Source organism: Podarcis raffonei, chromosome 10 (genome assembly GCF_027172205.1).
Source record: "Podarcis raffonei isolate rPodRaf1 chromosome 10, rPodRaf1.pri, whole genome shotgun sequence".
Taxonomy (NCBI): domain Eukaryota; kingdom Metazoa; phylum Chordata; class Lepidosauria; order Squamata; family Lacertidae; genus Podarcis; species Podarcis raffonei.
In genome coordinates this window covers 36,713,541-36,733,511 of record NC_070611.1, presented here as the reverse complement: position 1 = coordinate 36,733,511, position 19,971 = coordinate 36,713,541, and the positions used below count along the sequence as shown (strand labels likewise).

Here is a 19,971-nt window from a genome sequence, read left to right as displayed (position 1 = left end):
CACCATCAGCAGCAATAAACCCCTGTTTTGGAGTGGACAAGATGATTCTACTTATTGGCACCGTAAATAAATACTAATTACACATACGACGTTATTTGCTTTAGCTTAATTAAATGCTTCGTATTTCTTGTATGGCTTGAGTCCATTTCTCCCAAAATCCCAAAGGAGTTTATTTTATAATACTTTGTATTATAAAAGAGTTATGATTAATCCAATTCAGCTAAAAATCATGAACTTTATTTGCCATTGAATTTTTTCCATGATTTTCCACATCACATTAATTCAAGGAAACAACAATGATCACTTTCATTAAAACAGACCAAAAGAAAATAGACACTTTATTTTCCAGGCTCAGATGAATCAGGGTTGCATGAGAGCATAAGATGGACAGGAGAAATACCCAGTGGAATGTTCCTATAGGAAGCAGCATCACGCAAGTTTCATGCAGATATACAAGTTGCCAGTTTGGATGATGCACAAGTTCAAAAAGAAAAGGCACATGTCAGTCACATATATTCTGCTGGCTCTTCTTTATAATGCCTAAAACCCCTCTTGTCTTGCCTCCCCACCCCTGTGGACTTAGGCTCCATTTCTATGCACACTTTGTTGGAAGTCCATTCCTCACTGAACTGATTGGCACTCAATATCTGAATAGGGTGCAAATGCATTTACAAATGTGTTCTGGAGCACAGTAATAAAATCTTTGATGGCATATAAGAGAGAGAGAGATTTTTCATCAGTAACTCAGAAAAGTCACAAAAAATTGGAGGGATTTTTTTAATGCTTCTCATGTTTCTTTTAAAAAACAAACCAAAAGACAATGGCTCATTCCTGTGGGTATCTGTTCTAATGCTTTTTGGATGTGCACAGAGCCTTGGCCTTGCCGATCGGAAGGTTGGCGGTTTGAATCCCTGCGATGGGGTGAGCTCCCATTGTTCAGTCCCTGCTCCTGCCCACCTAGCAGTTTGAAAGCGCGTCAAGTGCAAGTAGATAAATAGGTACCGCTCTGGCAGGAAGGTAAACGGCGTTTCCGTGTGCTGCTCTGGTTTGCCAGAAGTGGCTTAGTCATGCTGGCCACATGACCCGGAAGCTGTCTGCGGACAAACGCCAGCTCCCTCGGCCTATAGAGCGAGGTGAGCACCATAACCCAAAAGTTGTCCGTGACTGGACCTAACGGTCAGGGGTACCTTTACCTTTTTAAAGTAGTTTCATGGGTGAATATCTTCTTCCTTCATTACGATTCCTTGTAGTGTTCAGAAAAAGTCACACCAAGCTAACAATGTGATGTTGTGAATGGGCCCTCCAATGCACACAGGTGGGTTTTGGGGGTGTTTCTAAAGTCTTTTCTGCAGAGCTCAGCATGTGGGAAGAAAATTATTAGATGTGTTTTCCTCCCACTCCCTCCATGGAACAAATGGAGAAATCTCCATGCACAGCAGCTCCAAAATGGAGCACGCACAATGCTGCCATAGACTGAAGTGTTTATGTGTCCTGTAGTCAGCTAATATAAGAGCTACTGTAAGTGACATTAGAAAAGGAAGGTTGCCATGTTCATCCATTGGGTGGGTGGAGGGAAGACAAAAAAACCCAAACAGTATAGTAACCACTCTATGATTATAAGTTGCATAGATTTCTATCCTGTTTGAATGATCATTTCTGTATTGATGAGAAGAAATGGAAAAAAAATTGCTTGTTCATAGGAATCCCAGCCCTTCTGTGTCTTTTCAGTTGTCTCCCTGTTAACTAGATATATATGATCTGTGTGTTCCATCTAGATTGTGTTGTGCAATTTATATCAGGAACTGAGTGAGACAGAATGTATATGTTACTTAATTGAGGGCAAAACTACTATTTGGACAACAAGATCACAAGCAATGCAGCCAAACATAGCCAACAATACATCTGTAGCCATTGATGGCACTAGTGACCTCCTCTTTTGAATGCCAAGCAAGAGCCTACTTGGTCTCTGCTATGCCAGTCAGGGGACCTTGTTTGCACTGCCTAGTGTGTGGGGAGGGAGTCAAAGGCAAGTTACACTCTACATCCCAACTGAGTCAAGGCCCTTAACCCACTGCTAACTTCTCTCCAAATAGTTTTCTGGCCAACTCAGTTGCCAGCTTCATTGAAGCCAGCAGAGAGGGCAGAATCAGGGGAAAATCAAGGGTCCTAGTGTATTACTGTTATTATGTTTTAAGTTTAAGCAAGCTCATCAACATAACTGACTTCTTCCCTAAAAACAGTGGATAAAAGCGAGAATAGACTTTACTGGAACCCTCCCCACAATTCACTCTACTAAAAAGATGCTTAATGTATTGGGCTCAGAAATCCAGATTTTTTACTTCTGACACATTATTTTCTGTTGATCAATTTGTATAAGATTTCAAATGTTACATAGCAAGAAGAAAACTGACATCAATTTAAACTGGTCTAACACACATGAAATCTGAAATCTTGTTTTTCCCTCTGGTGCAATCAACAGTTCTTAGGTGATCACACTTACCCACTGATTACAGTTTTGGGGGCCGCCTTGATGTGGATACAGAAGAGATGTGTATGCAGTTTTGCCACTGATACTGAAGTCAATGGAGGAGTCCTTAAATATTGGGTGGGAGTTCACACAAGAACCTCCTGTACTAGGAAGTATTGGTAATCTGGTAAAACTATAGCCATGTTATGAATTTTCTCATCTTATAACTACTCTATAGTAGGCTTGTGTTGTTCATAACATTGTGTTTCAAATAATAATAAATATATTATAAATGAATGAACAATTCTAATTCAACTAAAGTAAACCTATTCTGCACCCCTAAATTTAAATATATATTGAATTGGATCTTGACTTAGTCATGCTTGAAGCAGCTTGAAGCACACCTTAAGTACACTGGTTTTTAATGAGTCTGTCTAAGCATGATTAAGTCTGGAGCCAACTCATTCTTAGTATATTTTTGGAAGTTGCTTGCGACCAGTTTCTCAGTGAGTTCCAGGGAAAGGGAGTTCCTGAACGAAGAAGCAATAGTGCAACAAAACAAAAACAAGGAAGCATCCAATGGAAAAGACAAAAAAAAGTATCAAAGATGCTGAAGAGAAATGCACTTTTTATTAGTGCCCAACATGTTTCAGCCCACTATGTCAAGGGATTTTATGTTTTCTTGTAAACAGCTCAAAAACATCCACGTTGAAATTGCTGCAAGGCAAAACTCCTCAAGAGTTCTTCCAAGGTTCCAGAGGGAGGGAATCATCATGTCTAGGATAGTGTTTCCTCCTTTTTTGCTACAATCAGAGCGAAATTGCTAGGATACAAAAGGGATGAGTTACGCAGCTTGCCAGACTGGCACCTCCTTCCTCCTGCCTGCCTACTTTGTTTTTATCTCAATACCAGCAGTTTGGTTGCTCCTTCATAGTATCAATTTCATATTATTAATGCAGTCGCATTGAAGAGGAATGTCATTTTACAAACTATGTACCTCCTTTTTCAAGCAAGCAGTTCTCCCTAAATCAAAGCAAAAGCCAGTCATGAGGCCTAGCTTCTGATCTATATGCATGTATAGTGGATAACAGATTTCAGTCTCATACCCGCCAACATTTCTCTGATGAAAATAGGGACGTCCCATTCCATAATGATAATTTTACTATTTATACTCCACACATCTTACTCGGTTGCCCCAGCCACTCTGGACAGCTTCCAACATACATAAAAATATTATAAAACATTATTAAAAAACCTTTCCTATACAGGATCGCCTTCAAATGGCTTGGGGGTCTGATAACTCCATACCCTCCAACATTTCTCCAATGAAAATAGGGACATTCTAAGGGAAAGTGGGACATTCTGGGATCAAATCAGAAAATTGGACAGCTTCTCCAAATTAGTGACGTCCCTGGAAAATAGGGACACTTGGATGATCTGCAGTCTTCTTCATGTCCTGGGGAGGCTGTTAAACTTCCCCACTCTGAGAGAGAAGGAGATAACACAGAAACTGAGTTTTTGGAAAATGATCAGGAGATTTATTAAAAATTGTGGGATAAGCAAATTATTAATGGGAAGATATGTAAACACCAGCAAATGCAGAATGAATGCTCTTTGTCATATAACCACCCCATAAACAAATCAGAATGAATGTTCAATAAAGACTGGACATAGTCTAACCACCACAAACTTTTTGCAACAAATCAGGATGAATCCTGAATAAATAGGCTATCTGGAGGAGCCCTAGTACTCAGTGTAATCCTCAATTTCAAAATGAGAATATTTTCAGCACTTTGCATCAAAAGAACATCAACTCAATCAACAAAGGAAACTGAAATTGTTGTTACTCTAAGAATAGTTTTTGTGCAACTCCAAAAATGAGATCTCTGTCTAGACACTAGAAGATAGCGCCAGATATCTGCTGGACTTACACAAAGTGCCCTAAAGGCATTCAAAGACCAATTAAATGGGACTCCAAAGAAGGAAGACAATCTAGACATTTTAACCCCAGAGAAGTTCAGTCATTGCATTAAAAACAGATGAGAGCAAAGTTTTCATCCTGAAGTGATAACATCGATAAGCATTTCAGAAGTGTATTTCATCCTATCCAGCTGTAGCCTCAACCCCAGGAAGCATTTTTGCATTGTTAATTCACACTCAGTATTGCGTGTTTTCAAGCAGCCAACCCTGTGGATATTCTTGATGTGGCCTTAGTGTCACACTTTGGCCTACAAAATATGATGATTCTATTTTTGAAACCTACCCAAATGATACCTTTGTTGACTTTTACCCAGGAATGAAGGAAAGAATGATGTTCAGTTGTGTCTTGCCTAAATCAGAAAACAGCACTTCATTGTCAACCTGACTAAGAGGTCTTTTCCTCCCATCCAAAGACTAGAAATGCTGTATCCATAACATAAGAATAACAATGATAGCAAGGATGCTGACCAGGGTTGGCCAGGAATAGTTCTTATGTACTAGGCAGTCTAGGAATGATGGTCTCCTGACAAGAAATGAATGGTCAGGACTCCGCAGAGATACATGAGATCTTTCATGCTCCAACAGGATGCCATCAAGACCCATAGCCAAGGTAGAAGAAGATTTATTTGCATTTCGCCTAATGTCCCTGGTGGAAATAAAGTTAGCAGACTGGATCAGGTGACCAGTAGGCTTCCAACTGTGCAGGGTGAATGCTTCATTTTAAGGTAATCAAGTATTAAGTTTCAACCAATCAATATAAAGTGCCAATCCTACCCATGATCCAGAAGATCACAGAGTGCAGAATGATGTAAATCAAGAACTGAAATGGTTCACTTATTATTGGATTTTACCTCAAAATGCAAAATCACAGGACTATAGTGTTAGAAAGGACCCTAGTGATCACCTAGTCCATGTCTCTGCAATGCAGTTACCTCAACATGCAGTCTCCCATCCAATCTGAAACCAGACCAGACCTGGCTTAGCCTTTGCAAATGTGCTAGCAGTTTTACTGCTATACCACTATGTCTACCTTAGCTGCAATTTTGGTAATCAAAATCTTTTAGATGCAGTTTCTTGTGGCTATTGCTTTTGCCTGTAGGTTTTCAGCGTTGCAGTCAATAAGGGCCTATATGCCTTTGCTAAGGACAAAGAAATGTTGAGCCTCACCCTTTCTTTATCCTTAAAGTAAATTTCTTCTGTAAGCTTCAGGGGGTATTTTTCTTTGTTCTTACTTAAACCATTTCTCCTCAAGGGAAAAAAAGTTGCACATATTGACCTTACATGATCAAGCCTTGGTGAGCCTTTGGTTCATGTGATTTCCCCTCAGCCCACCTGTTCTCCTCTTCCGGCTACAAAGAGGCGAAAAGAAGCTGTTGCTTCTGTTTTTAACTAACCACTGTTTAGCATTATATCCAGTCCCAAACAAACTGTGCTTAACTTTGAGTATGGTTTACTAAGACAGCCCAATTTCTGGCTTGTTTCAATAAACCATTGATAAGATTAATCACAACTTTGAGTTCAGAGTAAACTTACTGCTGTCCTGCAGTAAATTGTAATGGAGATGATGTCTGATGTCTTCCTTGGAAGGAGGAATAGGGAAGGGGGACCAAGGTGCATTCTATGTTAAACCATGGTTTAGCGTTACAACTGAATGAAGCAACTGTGGGCTTGTAGAGCTCTAACGTTTTAACTGAATAGATGGGAGGTCTTTCTTTAAGCACACCTCTCAGCCAATTTACAGGTAAGAAAAAAGTCCACTGTCAAACAAATTATCAGCTTCATTTTATGCTTGGAAAGGTGTTGAATCGTTGGATGAGACTTTTTTTATTAATATTAAATATTCATGTTGATCTGAGTGCTCTTTTTATCTTATAGCATATACTGACACATTATAAAGAGTGTCTTCTCTTAATTTTGACTTTGGTCTTGTGAGTCGCCAAGCCAAATGCAGCCCATCAGCTATGTATGGTCATCTGCCCAGGGTACTCTGATAATCCTTCTGCTTTTGCGGCCTGCCTGGGACTGCAAAACAAAAACGGGAATTGCCAAAGACCTGGAAGACCCTAGTCCAGGTGGGCTGCATATGGCTGGATAGGGTTGCAGGTTGTGTCCTAAAATGTTTGCAATGAACTTTAATTTGGGCTGAAAGGGGTTAACTAGTCCAAAATCCAGAATTGGTCATACTCAGAATAGGCCCATTAAAATCAGTAGGCCTAAGTCAGTAATGTTCATTTATTTCAGTGGGTCTACTCTGAGTATGGCTAACAGGGATACAACCCATTATTCATTCTGGGTTAAATAAGGAGTAATTCACATTGACTTTTTTTAGAAGTCCATGGTGTGTGTTAATGGGACATGCAGTAAACATAGGTTCCATTGTGATACATTACCTAACTGAGCATTTGTCCAGATCGTTGTTCACTAAACTAAAGAGTGGCATAGCAAGACATAATGTGAGCAGCTTGTGGAACGACCAGACACCTGCTTTGCATTCACCACAAACTCAGTAACCCTTTCATAGTAAGCCCGGGAGAGTTATGATATTTCCTTTAGTTATATGCTTTCATATCTCTTAGGCAACCTACCATAACATTATTCTAGACATGACTAACCCATTTGGTTTAGTATATTCTGTAACATAATATACATTGTTTTTGTTATGATAAGATTGTAGGATGGTCTATTTAAAATAATAATAATAATTCTGGCATTGGCTCCTCAAAGTTGTGTTCTGGTCTTGTGTTTATCCAAATTCCAATCAGGCTTTATATTTGCCATAATTGCTTTGAGATCCCTCTATAGAGGAAGAGTAATTCTTACCAGCCAGCCATCACTAACCTGAAATTTCCATACCTAGGTTGTTAGCTTTTTTAGCATCCCATTGTTTTTAGTTCATCCGCATCAACTGCCTCATGTCACCCTATTGTAAGTGTGGTTTATTCTACATAAAATTCTGTCAGTTAAAGTATTAAATTTGCAATCACACTTTTCTTTTGAGCATTCTGTGCTGTGTTCTGTTCAGTGTTGGTGTCTTTAGTTCTGATTTTTCAATTTTGTCCCTCTCCTTTTCCTTGACTTGTTAGTCTGATCCAACCTCTTCTACCTCATCTGATGATTATCAATATGTTATGGAAGCTAAACTGCAAGAAATGATCTCCATACGTAGGAAGGTAGTCCTACTGGACTTTACTTTCTATTGCTAAATAGAATCCATCTAATTTTGTTTTCTTATTTTTAAGAACTCTTTTTTAAAAATTTATGTATTTCTTTTATTGATAATCAACCATTGTGCGGTTCAGTGCTTAAAGAGCTTACAATTTTATGATGGCAGGTTTGTGTTCAAACCATGCACAGTCTGCATGTTACATTTGGCTGATTTCATTGCTCATAAATAACTCCAATGTTTTGCTGGATGCTTGGGTGTAACAGGCCTTTGTAGCTGACACATTTCAAGCAATGCTGTTCAGCTGCCTGTTTGAATAACATTTATTTTTGAAAACTAAGTTTGCAGTTAGTAGTAGCTTGCTTTACATTTTCTTTAAAACAAATTGAGATTTTGGCTCAGAAAGCTCTTTAAGTTTCAAAGAAGTGTGTTTATTTATTTTTATATAGGCAGAAGAAAGGCATGGCAACATTGAAGAGCGCATGAGACACTTGGAGGCCCAACTGGAGGAGAAGAACCAGGAGCTTCAAAGAGTATGTGTTTTGTTGATCATTTCATTTATAGTTTGACTCGTCTAAGTTAAATTCATCACGCTGTTTCACATAGTCCCCCTTTTACCTAAAAAATGAGTCTCATATCTAGAAGCTCAACTGGAAGAGAAGAATCAGAATTTCCCCCGAATTGCTTATATTTATTTATTTATTGACTTGATGAATATGAACGGAACGATTATCAGCTATTGAACGTGCGCAAATGTTTGCTTCAGCAGTAGTGCTAATAAATTTTATCCTCTGGCAGTATTTGTTTTTGCTGTGCACTACTGTACCACGGGTACTGTGACACAGGTGGCACTGTGGTCTAAACCACAGAGCCTAGGGCTTGCCGATTGGAAGGTTGGCGGTTCAAATCCCCGCGATGGGGTGAGCTCCCATTGCTTGGTCCCTGCTCCTGCCAACCTAGCAGTTCGAAAGCACGTCAAAGTGCAAGTAAATAAATAGGTACCACTCCTGCAGGAAGGTAAATGGCGTTTCCATGTGCTGCTCTGGTTTGCCAGAAGCTGCTTAGTCATGCTGGTCACATGACCTGGAAGCTGTACGCCGGCTCCCTCGGCCAATAAAGTGAGATGAGTGCCACAACGCTAGAGTCGTCTGTGACTGGACCTAATGGTCAGGGGTCCCTTTACCTTTACCATACCAGGGTATCATTACTGTGATTTCAGTTACAATAATCCACCACTCGTGTTTCACTAATGATAACATTTTAGATAACTTTGGAACCGCCCATTTTGTTTCCTTGATACTTTATTGAAGGCAAGGCAAAGAGAAAAAATGAATGAAGAGCACAACAAGAGATTATCAGATACTGTGGACAGACTTTTGACAGAATCTAATGAGCGCCTGCAGCTACATTTAAAAGAGAGAATGGCAGCATTGGAAGAAAAGGTAAAATGAGCAAAACAAATGGTTCATATCCAATGATAGTCATGCTCAGAACAGAATCAATGGATCAGCCTAAGAAGAAATGTACTAAGCTGCCTTTTGCTTAGAGTATTGGCCCATCTAGCTCAATACACTCTGAGTGTATGACCCAATTGAATATCGTCCCATACTTACCTTGATTTGTATTTTTGGTTTCCTTTTTTCTGTTCTTGATACTATGGGGGGGGGAGCAAATAAATACTTAGGGCATGATCCCTTGCCCATCAAATCTTCCTGTTCCTTTCCTGTATGTGAAATCCTCACTGACTTTCCTTCCTTCCAGCTTTCTTCAAAACTCAGTGGAGCTACTCATGTACTCAGGGGTATTTGCAGTACACAGACTGGGCCATGTGCTTAATGTTTAAAATGTTAATCCTATGTTGATGGCAAAATGTCAGTCGAAAATTGATGCCGTCTGATAGCTATCAGTGTTAATAGTAGAACTTTTAACATATTCATAAAAGGATAGTCAATACTTGTTATTACAATAGGAAGCGTGAAAAAAATGCAGATTCTGCAGAAATGTGTTTTATTTTGCTGTAATTTCTCTACTTTGGATCTTTTCTCTTTCTTAGAATGTTTTAATACAAGAATCAGAAAGCTTTAGGAAGAACTTGGAAGAATCATTACATGATAAGGTATTCTTTCTTTCCTACCTGCATTCACCTTTATTTTAAAAAGCAACTGATTACCAAAAAAGAAGTAGTAATCTTCGGAATTCAAAACCTGAAAATGTTCCTAAAGATAATAGAACCTATGGTTGTATCCAACTAAGACACTGCAAGAGGAACAACTTCTACTTGTGTAGGGGAAGCTTTCCACACCCAGTTGTGTCGCAATGGGGGGTGGGTGGGTGGTACGCCTTGGGTTCCATATCTGCGGGGTTGACAAGAAGTCACCCTGTGGTGGCTCGTCGTGGCACGAGCAGCCATCGCGCCGCAGCAGCCACATGTGGAGGACCCTCCATCTGTGGTTGCAGCTGCAAGAAGAGGATCCCAGCACCGCCGGCAAACCGCTAAGTACAGTGCATGTGCAGTGTCACATGCATTCGCTGTACGTAGCGACGTTGCGCATGCACAGTATAGCGGTTTGCAGCCGGTGCCGTTCCAGCGCCGTACGGACGGTGCCGGGATCCCTCCTTCTCTGCTACAGCTGCGAACGGAGGAATCGGAGTGGCACCGGCATGGAGCGGCGCCGGCAGCAAACCACTATACAGCACATGCACAGCGTCACATGCAAGTGCTGTACGTAGTGAGGCCACACATGCGCTGTATAGCGGTTTGCCGCCGGAGCTGCTCCAGTGCTGTACGGATGGTGGCAGGATTCCCTTGCTCGTGACTGCAGCTGCAAATGGAGGATCCTCCGTTCGCGGCTGTAGTGGCAACGAAGGGATCCTGGTACCGTACAAACAGCGCTGGAGTGGTGCCGGCGGCAAACCACTATACAGCACATGTGTGGCGTCACATGTCATACGTAGCGACGCTGCACATGCGTCCTACATCGTGACGCCCGCCCCGGGTACCACGGCACCTTCCTTCATCCCTGCCCATGCCTCCCTTTGTGTGCCCCTTGCACCCCCTCTACATCTGATATGGAGCTCCCTCAACCCTCCAAATCAGATTGCAGGGGATGCAATGGAAGGAGAAGGTGCAGAAGTTTCATTGTGTGAGCAATTAAACTGGACAGTGCTATTGTTCACACATCCAAGTGAAGATATGAGAGAGCTACATGCCACACAGCATCAGCATTCAGCCATACACTAGAGAACCCGCACCTCTGTAGGCTGCAATCCTCGGCACATTTCTCTGGGAGTGAGCCCCACTGAATGCAACTTACTTCCAAGTGAGTATGTATCAAATTGGGCTGTACACTTTAAGTAGTGTTCATTGGCCTGCTGATAATATTTATGGACCCTAGTGCAGGCATGAATTGCCCCCACAAAATATGTGGGCTGGATCCATTTGGTTGAATGAAAGACTTTCCTCCAAACTGCCACATTCTTATGTAAATACCTCCTTCCCCACTCTAGAGATGCATTTTGATTGCTCTCTTTCCATAGAATGCTCAGTTCTGGGTGGTCAATGGCCAGAAACTTATTGAGGACATGAGTCTTGAGCTTTCGGCCCCACATCTACCCAATCCTGACAGTCATATTAAAAATAGCATCAAAATTGCCCTTTGCAAGTCAACACAGCTTAACCCCTGTACCATTGATTTAATGAACCAGTCAAATTCATTACAAACATTTATAACAAATGCCATTTTTCTAATTCTTTACCAACCTACAGCCAGTAGATAACATAAATTCAACCAATCATATTTAAGGACGCAGAAAGTAATTTTGCTAGGTATCAGATTAAATAGAAATAGAAGGAGTGGAACAGGAAAGAATTGTGGCTGAGCCCTGAGTCTAGGGGCAAAATAACTGTTAATACTTGATATCGGAACCAAACATGAAGGGAAGAAATTGTAGACAAATACATTTTTTAATTTGGCTGCCATTTGTTCCTAAAAAGAGAATTTTCAGAAGGAATGGATGGGATTAGACTTCTGACTATGACTCATGAGCTCCTTGTTGCTTCATTTGTTTATTTTAATAATTTGTTGGCCACATTCTGTTCCAAAGAATGGTACCCGAAGCAGTGTGCTTTCTTCCAATTATGCTTATCCCCACATTTTGTCTATACTTGTTGTCAGGAAGAGACTGAATCTTTTTTCGGGCGCGGGGAGAATGTCATATTTAGCATTTATGGAATGTAAATAGCTGTTGCCTATATATATTTTGAGCAGTTGAAAAATATGTTTCCAGAATTTATTCATGTATTTGGTTTTTGATTTACTGCATTTATAGGCTGTCTCCCCCCCCCCCGAAGAGCTCAAGACATGCTTGCCCCATGTTTTGTCCTCCTAACAACCCAATGAGCTAGGATAGGCCAAGAGAGAGTGGATGACCCAAGATTCTTCAGTTTTCTTCTTGTCCTGAGTGGGGATTTGAACTGGAGTCTTCCTAGCCCTAGTCTGACACACTAACCACCATACCATGCTGCCCCCCCCTTTTACATTTTCTTAGCTAAAAGTACAGAGTAAGTGGCACAGCAGAAGGATACTATGATTCTTCCTGATACCAAGAACAAGTGGGGGCAGGTTTCACAGGAAGAGGTAGATCCTCTTTCCCCAACATGGTACCCTCCAGATGTTTCATACAACAATTTCCATCAGTCAGTGCAGCACAGCCATGATAGCTGCTCCTTAAGGGAGTTCCATGAGCTGGATCTGGACCTATTCATACTTAGAGTAGAATACGCAAATCAATTCTTTTAAAAGGACTATTCCAAACCTAAGTCTGGATCTGAGCCAAATGATTTCATATATAAAATTGTGTGCATTTTTCTTTGACTGCTTTCGTTGAAAATTCGAGCTGCATTTTTTCCCCCGATAGAGAAGTGTCTAGATTCCTGTTGTTGTTGTTGTTACTATATTAATTTAGGAATAGTTTCTTCCTTATGCAGTTCACCCCTGTTCATTGAGGGCTAGTGGTTTTATCATGCTAAACTGAGCTCAAACTGCTGTACTAGACCTTTTAAAAAAATTGGGGGAAGTGTTCTTTGTCCTCGATCCTGTTATTTGTGACTGACCCATAAGAACAAGTAAGAAACAATTGATTCAAATCTGATGTCAGTGTGCCTCAATGACAACTAACGTTAGCTGGATTTATGTATTTGTTGCAAAGTGTTATTCTTTTAAGAACTCTGTGCAGTCAAACCCCGATTCTTGAACTTAATCGATTCCGGAAGCCCGTTCGGCTTCTGAAATGTTCAACAATTGAGGCATGGCTTCCGTTTGGTTGCAAGGCTTCCTCCACTCAAGCAGGAAGCCGCAGTGGACATTTGTCTTCTGAAAAGCATTTGAAAACCAGAGCATTTGCTTCCGGGTTTTCGGCATTTGGGAGCCAAAACGTTCCAAAACGGAGGAGTTCAGGAGCTGACGTTTGACTGTATAAACTTTAAAACAGCAAAGAAGGAATGCAAAATTGGTGAAAACGGGAATCTTTGGAATGTATTTATAGTCTTCCATTTGTTATGTCTGGCATCACTAAAAATCACCAATGATTAGTTTGTCTAGCTAACAAAGGAATTTTTTTCTACAATTCTCCCGTTAATAATTTATTTTTCATATTGTAAAAATATCTATAGACGTGTTTTGTTGGGCTGTTTAAAATGATTAGTTGGTTTATTGCAACTTTAACCTTAATAAGTAATGCTATTCAATAAGTAATGAGTCCAACAAATTACTTATTTAACAAATATTAGTTTTAATGAAAATAATATTTTTACAACCCCTTGCTAGGCTGATACAATGTAAGTTGGTACTTTGTTGCCGAGAAGCTTAATGTTGTTCACTGATATTAATTTTGATAAATGTAAGTTTTGATATAAAACATTGTTGACTTCTTATTATTATCATTATTATTATTTCCAGGAAAGATTGGCAGATGAAATAGACAAGCTGAGAGTTGAACTTGACCAGTTGAAAATAAGAGCAGGTTCTTTAATTGATCCCACGTTATCAAGGTAGCCTAAGAAAACCATAATATTTTCTTAATTTTAATATATTTAAAATCATACTATGTTGAAAATACTGTTTGCAGTTCACCATCCACCATGTGTTACAAGCAGCCTTTGAAAATGTTATCACTTTAATCATCGTCATTTTCTAAGGCACTGGGGGAAGTGCTTCCTTTCATAACTGCCAATGGGAAATCTGCTTTAGGCATTTATAGGCATTTTGAGAAAGTGGTGGCAGGAAGAGGAATGGACAAATAAGTCCATGCTTAAATTCAGATGTGATGAATATTGCATTAGTTCTCCTGATTATAATGCTAGCACATCTGTCCCATTTTCTAATGTTCCTTTCATGTTGCAATACCTGTTGCATTAGGGAACCTGTAGCATTTAGTGCTAACATTCATTCACATCAGTGGTCACGGTGTGACACACAGTGAATGTCACTGGATGAGATTGATGCTCCCCCATTCATCCTTTCACATATGTGCTTCTGTTTCTCCATTACGTCCCCATGAAAACAGCAGGAAAGAACTTCATGCCAGTGTACCACCCCCAATTTTGTCCCTTCCATGATTTTCTGGGTTAAGGGGCTGCAAAGTGATTTTTTTCTAGTAACAGGTAGGTAGCCGTGTTGGTCTGCCGTAGTTGAAACAAAATAAAAAAAATCCTTCCAGTAGCAGCTTAGAGACCAACTAAGTTTGTTCTTGGTATGAGCTTTTGTGTGCATGCACACTTGTTCAGATACACTGAAACAGAAGTCACCAGACCCTTATATATATTGAGAGGGTGGGGAAGGGTATTGCTCAGAAGGGTGGTGGGAATGGGTGGTTGGCTGATAGATGTGGTAAACCAGTTGACAACTGCAGTTGGTCTTACAGGAAAAAGCAAGGAGTGAGATGGATTCTTATCTCATTATACATGTGGATTCTTATCTCATTATACATGATAAAGCTATTTTTAGCCCTCTCACCGCTTGCTTTTTCCTGTAAGACCAATTGTAGTCATTAACAGGCGTCAACTGGTTTACCACACCTATCAGCCAATCACCCATTCCCACCACCTTTCTGAGTAATACCCCTCCCCACCCTCTCACTATATATAAGGTCATACCAAGAACAAACTTAGTTGGTCTCTAAGGTGCTACTGGAAGGATTTATTTTTTTCTAGAATCAAATAACATGGAAGTGAGCACTAAACATGCACCATGTGCCACTGGTTTTCAGGAAATGGCTTTTATGTCACGTGAAAGCTCACATGCAATGCAGAAATTAACAATTAGGGAAATGGAATAAACTTCATGTAAATGCAGCCTGTTTCTGATTTGTATGACTTTTATATACAGTTACCCATAAGTCTGTTCTGCTTCATCTCCACGTTAAGTTTTATTTCAATCTGGGGGAGGGGAAAAGATCACATTTCAAGTGTATATTTAAGTGTGTTTTTTAAAATGTATCTTTTCTCAAAATACACCCTTGTAAATGATGAAACGTTTGAGCTGAGAATTATGCAGAAACATTTGGGAAGTGCAAAAGCTAGTGGGAAACTTAAGCTTCATCCAAGAGTTGTTCATTTGGTCTTGAATCCTGGTTGATTTCAACCCAAGTCTTGCCAGTTCAAGTTTCATTGCTCTCTCCACACCACACTGACTCTCAGGAAAACGTGTCATTTTGAGTTTTACTGATTATTTCTAGTTTCCATTCAGATACATGACAGAGCTTTATTACCCTCGTAGCATTTCAGGAAATCAGCCAAAATTGTTTTCTTTATGTATAGAATGAGATTTCATAGGATGAACGTCTCCGCACACTGTAAAATAGTTGATAAATTATTGATACATTTTTTTTTACAGTTTGGTTTATTTATTTGCATCTGCTAACTCGTGTGCTGCAACTGTTTTTCAGACCACATCTTGATTCATCAGCAGAGCTGAGGTACTCTGTGAGCTCCCTAGTTGATAGCCAACCAGATTATAGGTCTACTAAGGTGATAAGAAGACCTAGGAGAGGCCGTATGGGAATCCGCAGAGACGAACCAAAGGTTTATCTTGTTATCTTGTTCTTTGTTTATTAAAAGCAGTGCTCCTATTATAGTAATGGAAATGGATAAGTTTTAGCCATAGTGGTCCAAGGAGTCTGGATGATCAGTGACAGAGGCACAACATTCACTGCTGCTCAGGAAGATTGGCTTGGTAAGGAGGAACTGTAGTCCAGCCAAGGCCTTGCCTCAAGGCCATTCCTCTTTCTGGAAAGTGACTCTTGTACAAGTGGCCTGAGAAAACTAAAACATGTTAATCAATGCCAACGGTGTTTCAACATGCTAGGCTTTCTGTTTTTAATTTCTCTCAAAATTAACATTTGACATGAGGCTGATCGGTATGCATTTCTTTCCAATTAGGTGAAATCTCTTGGAGATCATGAATGGAGCAGAAGTCAACCGATGGGTGTTCTAAGCAGCCATCATTTTGAGAGTGACACTGAAATGTCTGACATTGATGATGACGACAGAGATACAATATTTAGCTCCATGGATCTTCTGTCACCAAGTGGACATTCTGATGCCCAAACCCTTGCTATGATGCTTCAGGAACAACTGGATGCAATCAACAAAGAAATCAGGTACTTGTACATCACCAAGAAGCAAGAGCTTTCTCATCCCAGGCAACAAATCGTGGAAATGCTTGCAATAAACAAAATGAGTTTATTCACATGCATCTGGCTGGTCTCTGAGGGAAGCAGAACAACCAACTTAGGTGGAATTTTATTCATATCAGCAGTGCAATCCTGAAACACCTATTACGTATTTTTCAAAAGAAAAGGCAAATGTGTACATTTGTTTAAGAGAATTTGTATACCGCTTTATTGTCAGCAAAACCAGTAAGCATTTAATGTCTCCCCAAAAGTAGACCCTTTAGTTCAGCTATGTTCATGTAATACACAGCCATAAGAGACAACTACGCAATACCTTTCAGGCCCCTTAACATTTCAACTGTTTGTTGTGTAGGTTTTCCACCTTTCAAGGTGGAATGTTTCAGCTGTGGTGAACCTTTGAAGTCATTTAAGCAACTGATTCTACAAAATTGCTAAATCAATTGAAATAGATGCTTTGACTACAGTGTACATCATTATAATGTTTGACATTTTATTTTATTTTTTATATATTTTGCTGGAAGCCACCCAGAGTGGCTGGGGAAACCCAGGTATAAATAATAAAATTATTATTATTACTATTATCTTCTTATTTAAAGCTCACCGATGGGTCTCCAACATGATGTACTGGTGAAGCCTATATCATTTGTGAAAAGCACCTTATTAAACTGTTGCCAGGGATCAGGGCAAGGAAGCAATTCGCTGTACAGTGGTACCTCTGGTTACGAACGCTTCTGGTTAGGAACGCTTCAGGTTACAAGCTCTGCTAACCCGGAAGTAGCTGCTCCTGGTTGCAAACTTTGCCCCAGGATGCGAACGGAAACCGCGCACGCAGCAGGAGGCCCCATTAGCAAAAGCATGCCTCAGGATAAGAACGTTTTAGCTTAAGACAGACCTCTGGATTGAATTAAATTCATAACCAGAGGTACCACTGTATTGGAATACCACTCACATGACATTAGCTGTTTTAATTCTGCTACCTCCCAATTCATGTTTATAGGTTAATCCAAGAGGAAAAAGAATCAACGGAATTGCGTGCTGAAGAAATAGAAAATAGAGTAGCCAGTGTAAGCCTAGAAGGCTTAAACCTGGCCAGGGTCCATCCTGGCACATCCATTACTGGCTCCATTACAGCTTCCTCCCTTGCAAGTTCTTCTCCTCCAAGTGGGCATTCTACTCCGAAACTCACTCCCCGCAGCCCAGCCAGGGAGATGGATCGTATGGGCATCATGACACTGGTAAGAAAATGTACAAATACAGTTTTGTGCTGATCGTTTCACTTATTTTATTCTCTAAATAAGATTTTTTTTTCTATAGCTTGTTTCTTTTCCTGCTCATTTATTTATTTGCCTATTATTATGTTTTTGTCTGTAGTAGAATCACGTTGACCATTAATACAAAATGCAATAAGACTTCATATAGGGCCATTGCCAGTGTTACACAAGATACAGTAAACAATAAAAAATAGTAATGAAATGAATTTGTGGGTTGCTGGGATAAGCACTCTTCATTATGTTTCCAGTCAGTGCTCCAGAAAGCTGTTTAGGATACCAAACTGAAAAGTTTTGCAGCCCTTTAAAGACTTAACAAATTTATGATGGCATTCGTGTGAGAATCCTTAAGTGCTTTTCCTAATAAAAGGACTTCTCATATATATCATGTCTGTTTGCACAGTGTAGGTGCTAGGCCTTGGTGGCTGTGCTGTAAAAAGACTATAGGACAGGGAGACCAGCTGAAGCTGATGGAAGGCACCCCACGCCACTGAGGTCACCTGAGCCTCAAGTGACAACAACGAATCCAGAAATATCCCTAATCTGTGAACCTGCCCCTTCAGAGGGAGTGTAACCCTATCAAGAGGAGGCAACCTTCTAGCCATCCCAGTCTAGGGAACTGCTCACTAACAGTGCCTCAGTCTTAACTGGATTTAGCTTCAGTTTGTTGGCTCTTATCCAGTCCATTACCAATGATCCAGCACATCCAGTCTCTCACCTGCAGATATATAGGAGAAATAGAGTTGTATGTCATCAGTGTATTGCTGACAGCATACTCCAAGCCTATTGATAACCCCACTCAGCAGTTTCATGTAGATGTTAAACAGCATAGGGGATAAAATCAAACCCTGAGGAACCCCACATTGAAGGCTCCATGGGGCTGGAGAATCCTCCACAAGCAACACCCTCTGGAAACAACTATCCAAGTAGGACCAGAACCACCGCAAAGTGGTGCCACCCACCCCCAACTCGGACAGCTGCTCCAGAAGGATACCATCGTCAAAGGTATCGAAAGCTGCTGAGGGCTTGAGGAGAATTAACAGGGGCACATTTCCCTGTCTTTCTCCCAACAAAGGTCATCATACAGGGCGACCGAAGTAGTTTCTGTACCAAAACCCGTCCTAAACCCTGACTGAAATCGATCTAGAAAATCAGTTTCCTCCAAGAGTACCTGGATCTGGTCTGTGAGCACCTGTTCAAGAACGTTGCCCAAGAAGAAGATATTAGCAGTAGTTACTTAGGTTTTCTGAATCCAGGGAGGGTTTCCTGAGGAATGGTTTTACCACTGCCTTCCTCAAGCAGGCAGGGACCACCCCCTCTCACAAGGACACATTAATCACCTCCCTAGCCCAGCCTGCTGTCCCCTCCCTCCTAGATATTACCAGCTCAGGGTCTAGGGTGCTAGTGGTCACCCTGACCAATCCAAACACCTTGTCCACATCCCCAAGCCTTACTAACTGAAAGGCATTGCATGTATGAACTTCCATTTACAAGTTTGATACAAGATTCCCAACTCTGGTTTGCAAGGGGTTATTCAAGTCATAGTTTGCCAGTTTGGACATCATGGCCAACTATGGTTTGTCAAAAGTCAGGAAGTTACTATTAAAGTAGAATGCATGGGAGAAGAAAGGGAAGGGAAAGGAGGTGGAAGCCTACTACAGAGTTCATTCATGACATCCAAATCAACTCCTGGTGTTGCAACAGCAAAACAGATCCAAGCCATAGTATTTTACTTGAAGTTTTGCAGTTTCCAAAACATTGATTTTCCGGTTTGATGTTGAAAAACGGAAATGGATAGGATATCAGTATCTTTTATTTTACCTACACGGCTTTGATCATTCCCCTTTGTTCTTTCCTTTGTTTTCAACTCCAGCCGAGTGATCTCAGGAAGCACCGGAGAAAGGTATGCATACTTTTCTCTCTTTTTTAGCATGCTACTGTGAATTTTCTCCCATGTGCACTTAAAACTCAGTTTAACCGGATTTTTTCCATAGGTTTTTAAAAGTAATTTTGCAAAATGAATTTTTGCATTTGTAATTGGAACTTGAGAACATCTAAAATCAGGCCTCAGCTCTTGAAACTCACAAAGATGATTTGTGTCATCTTTGAAATTTGATGTGTAACTCATTGTGAATCATAACTTTGCATATTAGTTTATACAGCTGCAGAAAACTTCTCATTATTCTTCTAAATAGTAAAGCACCCTGAATGTTATAGCAATACATGACACAAGCATATATGAAACTACCAGAAGTTGTCATTACTTCCGGCTTATTAAGCAGAACCCTGGTAATTCCGTACTGGTACATAATTTTGATCTTGCTTTGATATGTATCCAGTTGTAACTTTGGCTATGTATGTGGGATTAATGAAACAATGGTGGCATGCATCAAATTACACAG

General features: G+C 40.4%; 1 protein-coding gene across 17 annotated transcripts in view; it reads left to right on the top strand.

Moving 5' to 3' along the window:
- PPFIA2 (PTPRF interacting protein alpha 2) overlaps positions 1-19,971 on the top strand; it is a 285,944-nt gene that overhangs the window by 222,640 nt on the left and 43,333 nt on the right. For 13 of the 17 annotated variants that reach the window (XM_053406933.1, XM_053406935.1, XM_053406932.1 and 10 more), the window contains 9 exons: positions 7,531-7,617; positions 8,060-8,143; positions 8,921-9,052; positions 9,664-9,726; positions 13,568-13,659; positions 15,555-15,690; positions 16,048-16,268; positions 17,299-17,536; positions 19,443-19,472. In XM_053406933.1, the coding sequence (XP_053262908.1) occupies positions 7,531-7,617; positions 8,060-8,143; positions 8,921-9,052; positions 9,664-9,726; positions 13,568-13,659; positions 15,555-15,690; positions 16,048-16,268; positions 17,299-17,536; positions 19,443-19,472 (1,083 nt within the window). Of the gene's footprint in view, positions 63-7,530; positions 7,618-8,059; positions 8,144-8,920; positions 9,053-9,663; positions 9,727-13,567; positions 13,660-15,554; positions 15,691-16,047; positions 16,269-17,298; positions 17,537-19,442; positions 19,473-19,971 lie in introns of all 17 variants that reach the window. The other 4 variants (XM_053406948.1, XM_053406938.1, XM_053406934.1 and 1 more) reach the window with 2 other exon arrangements.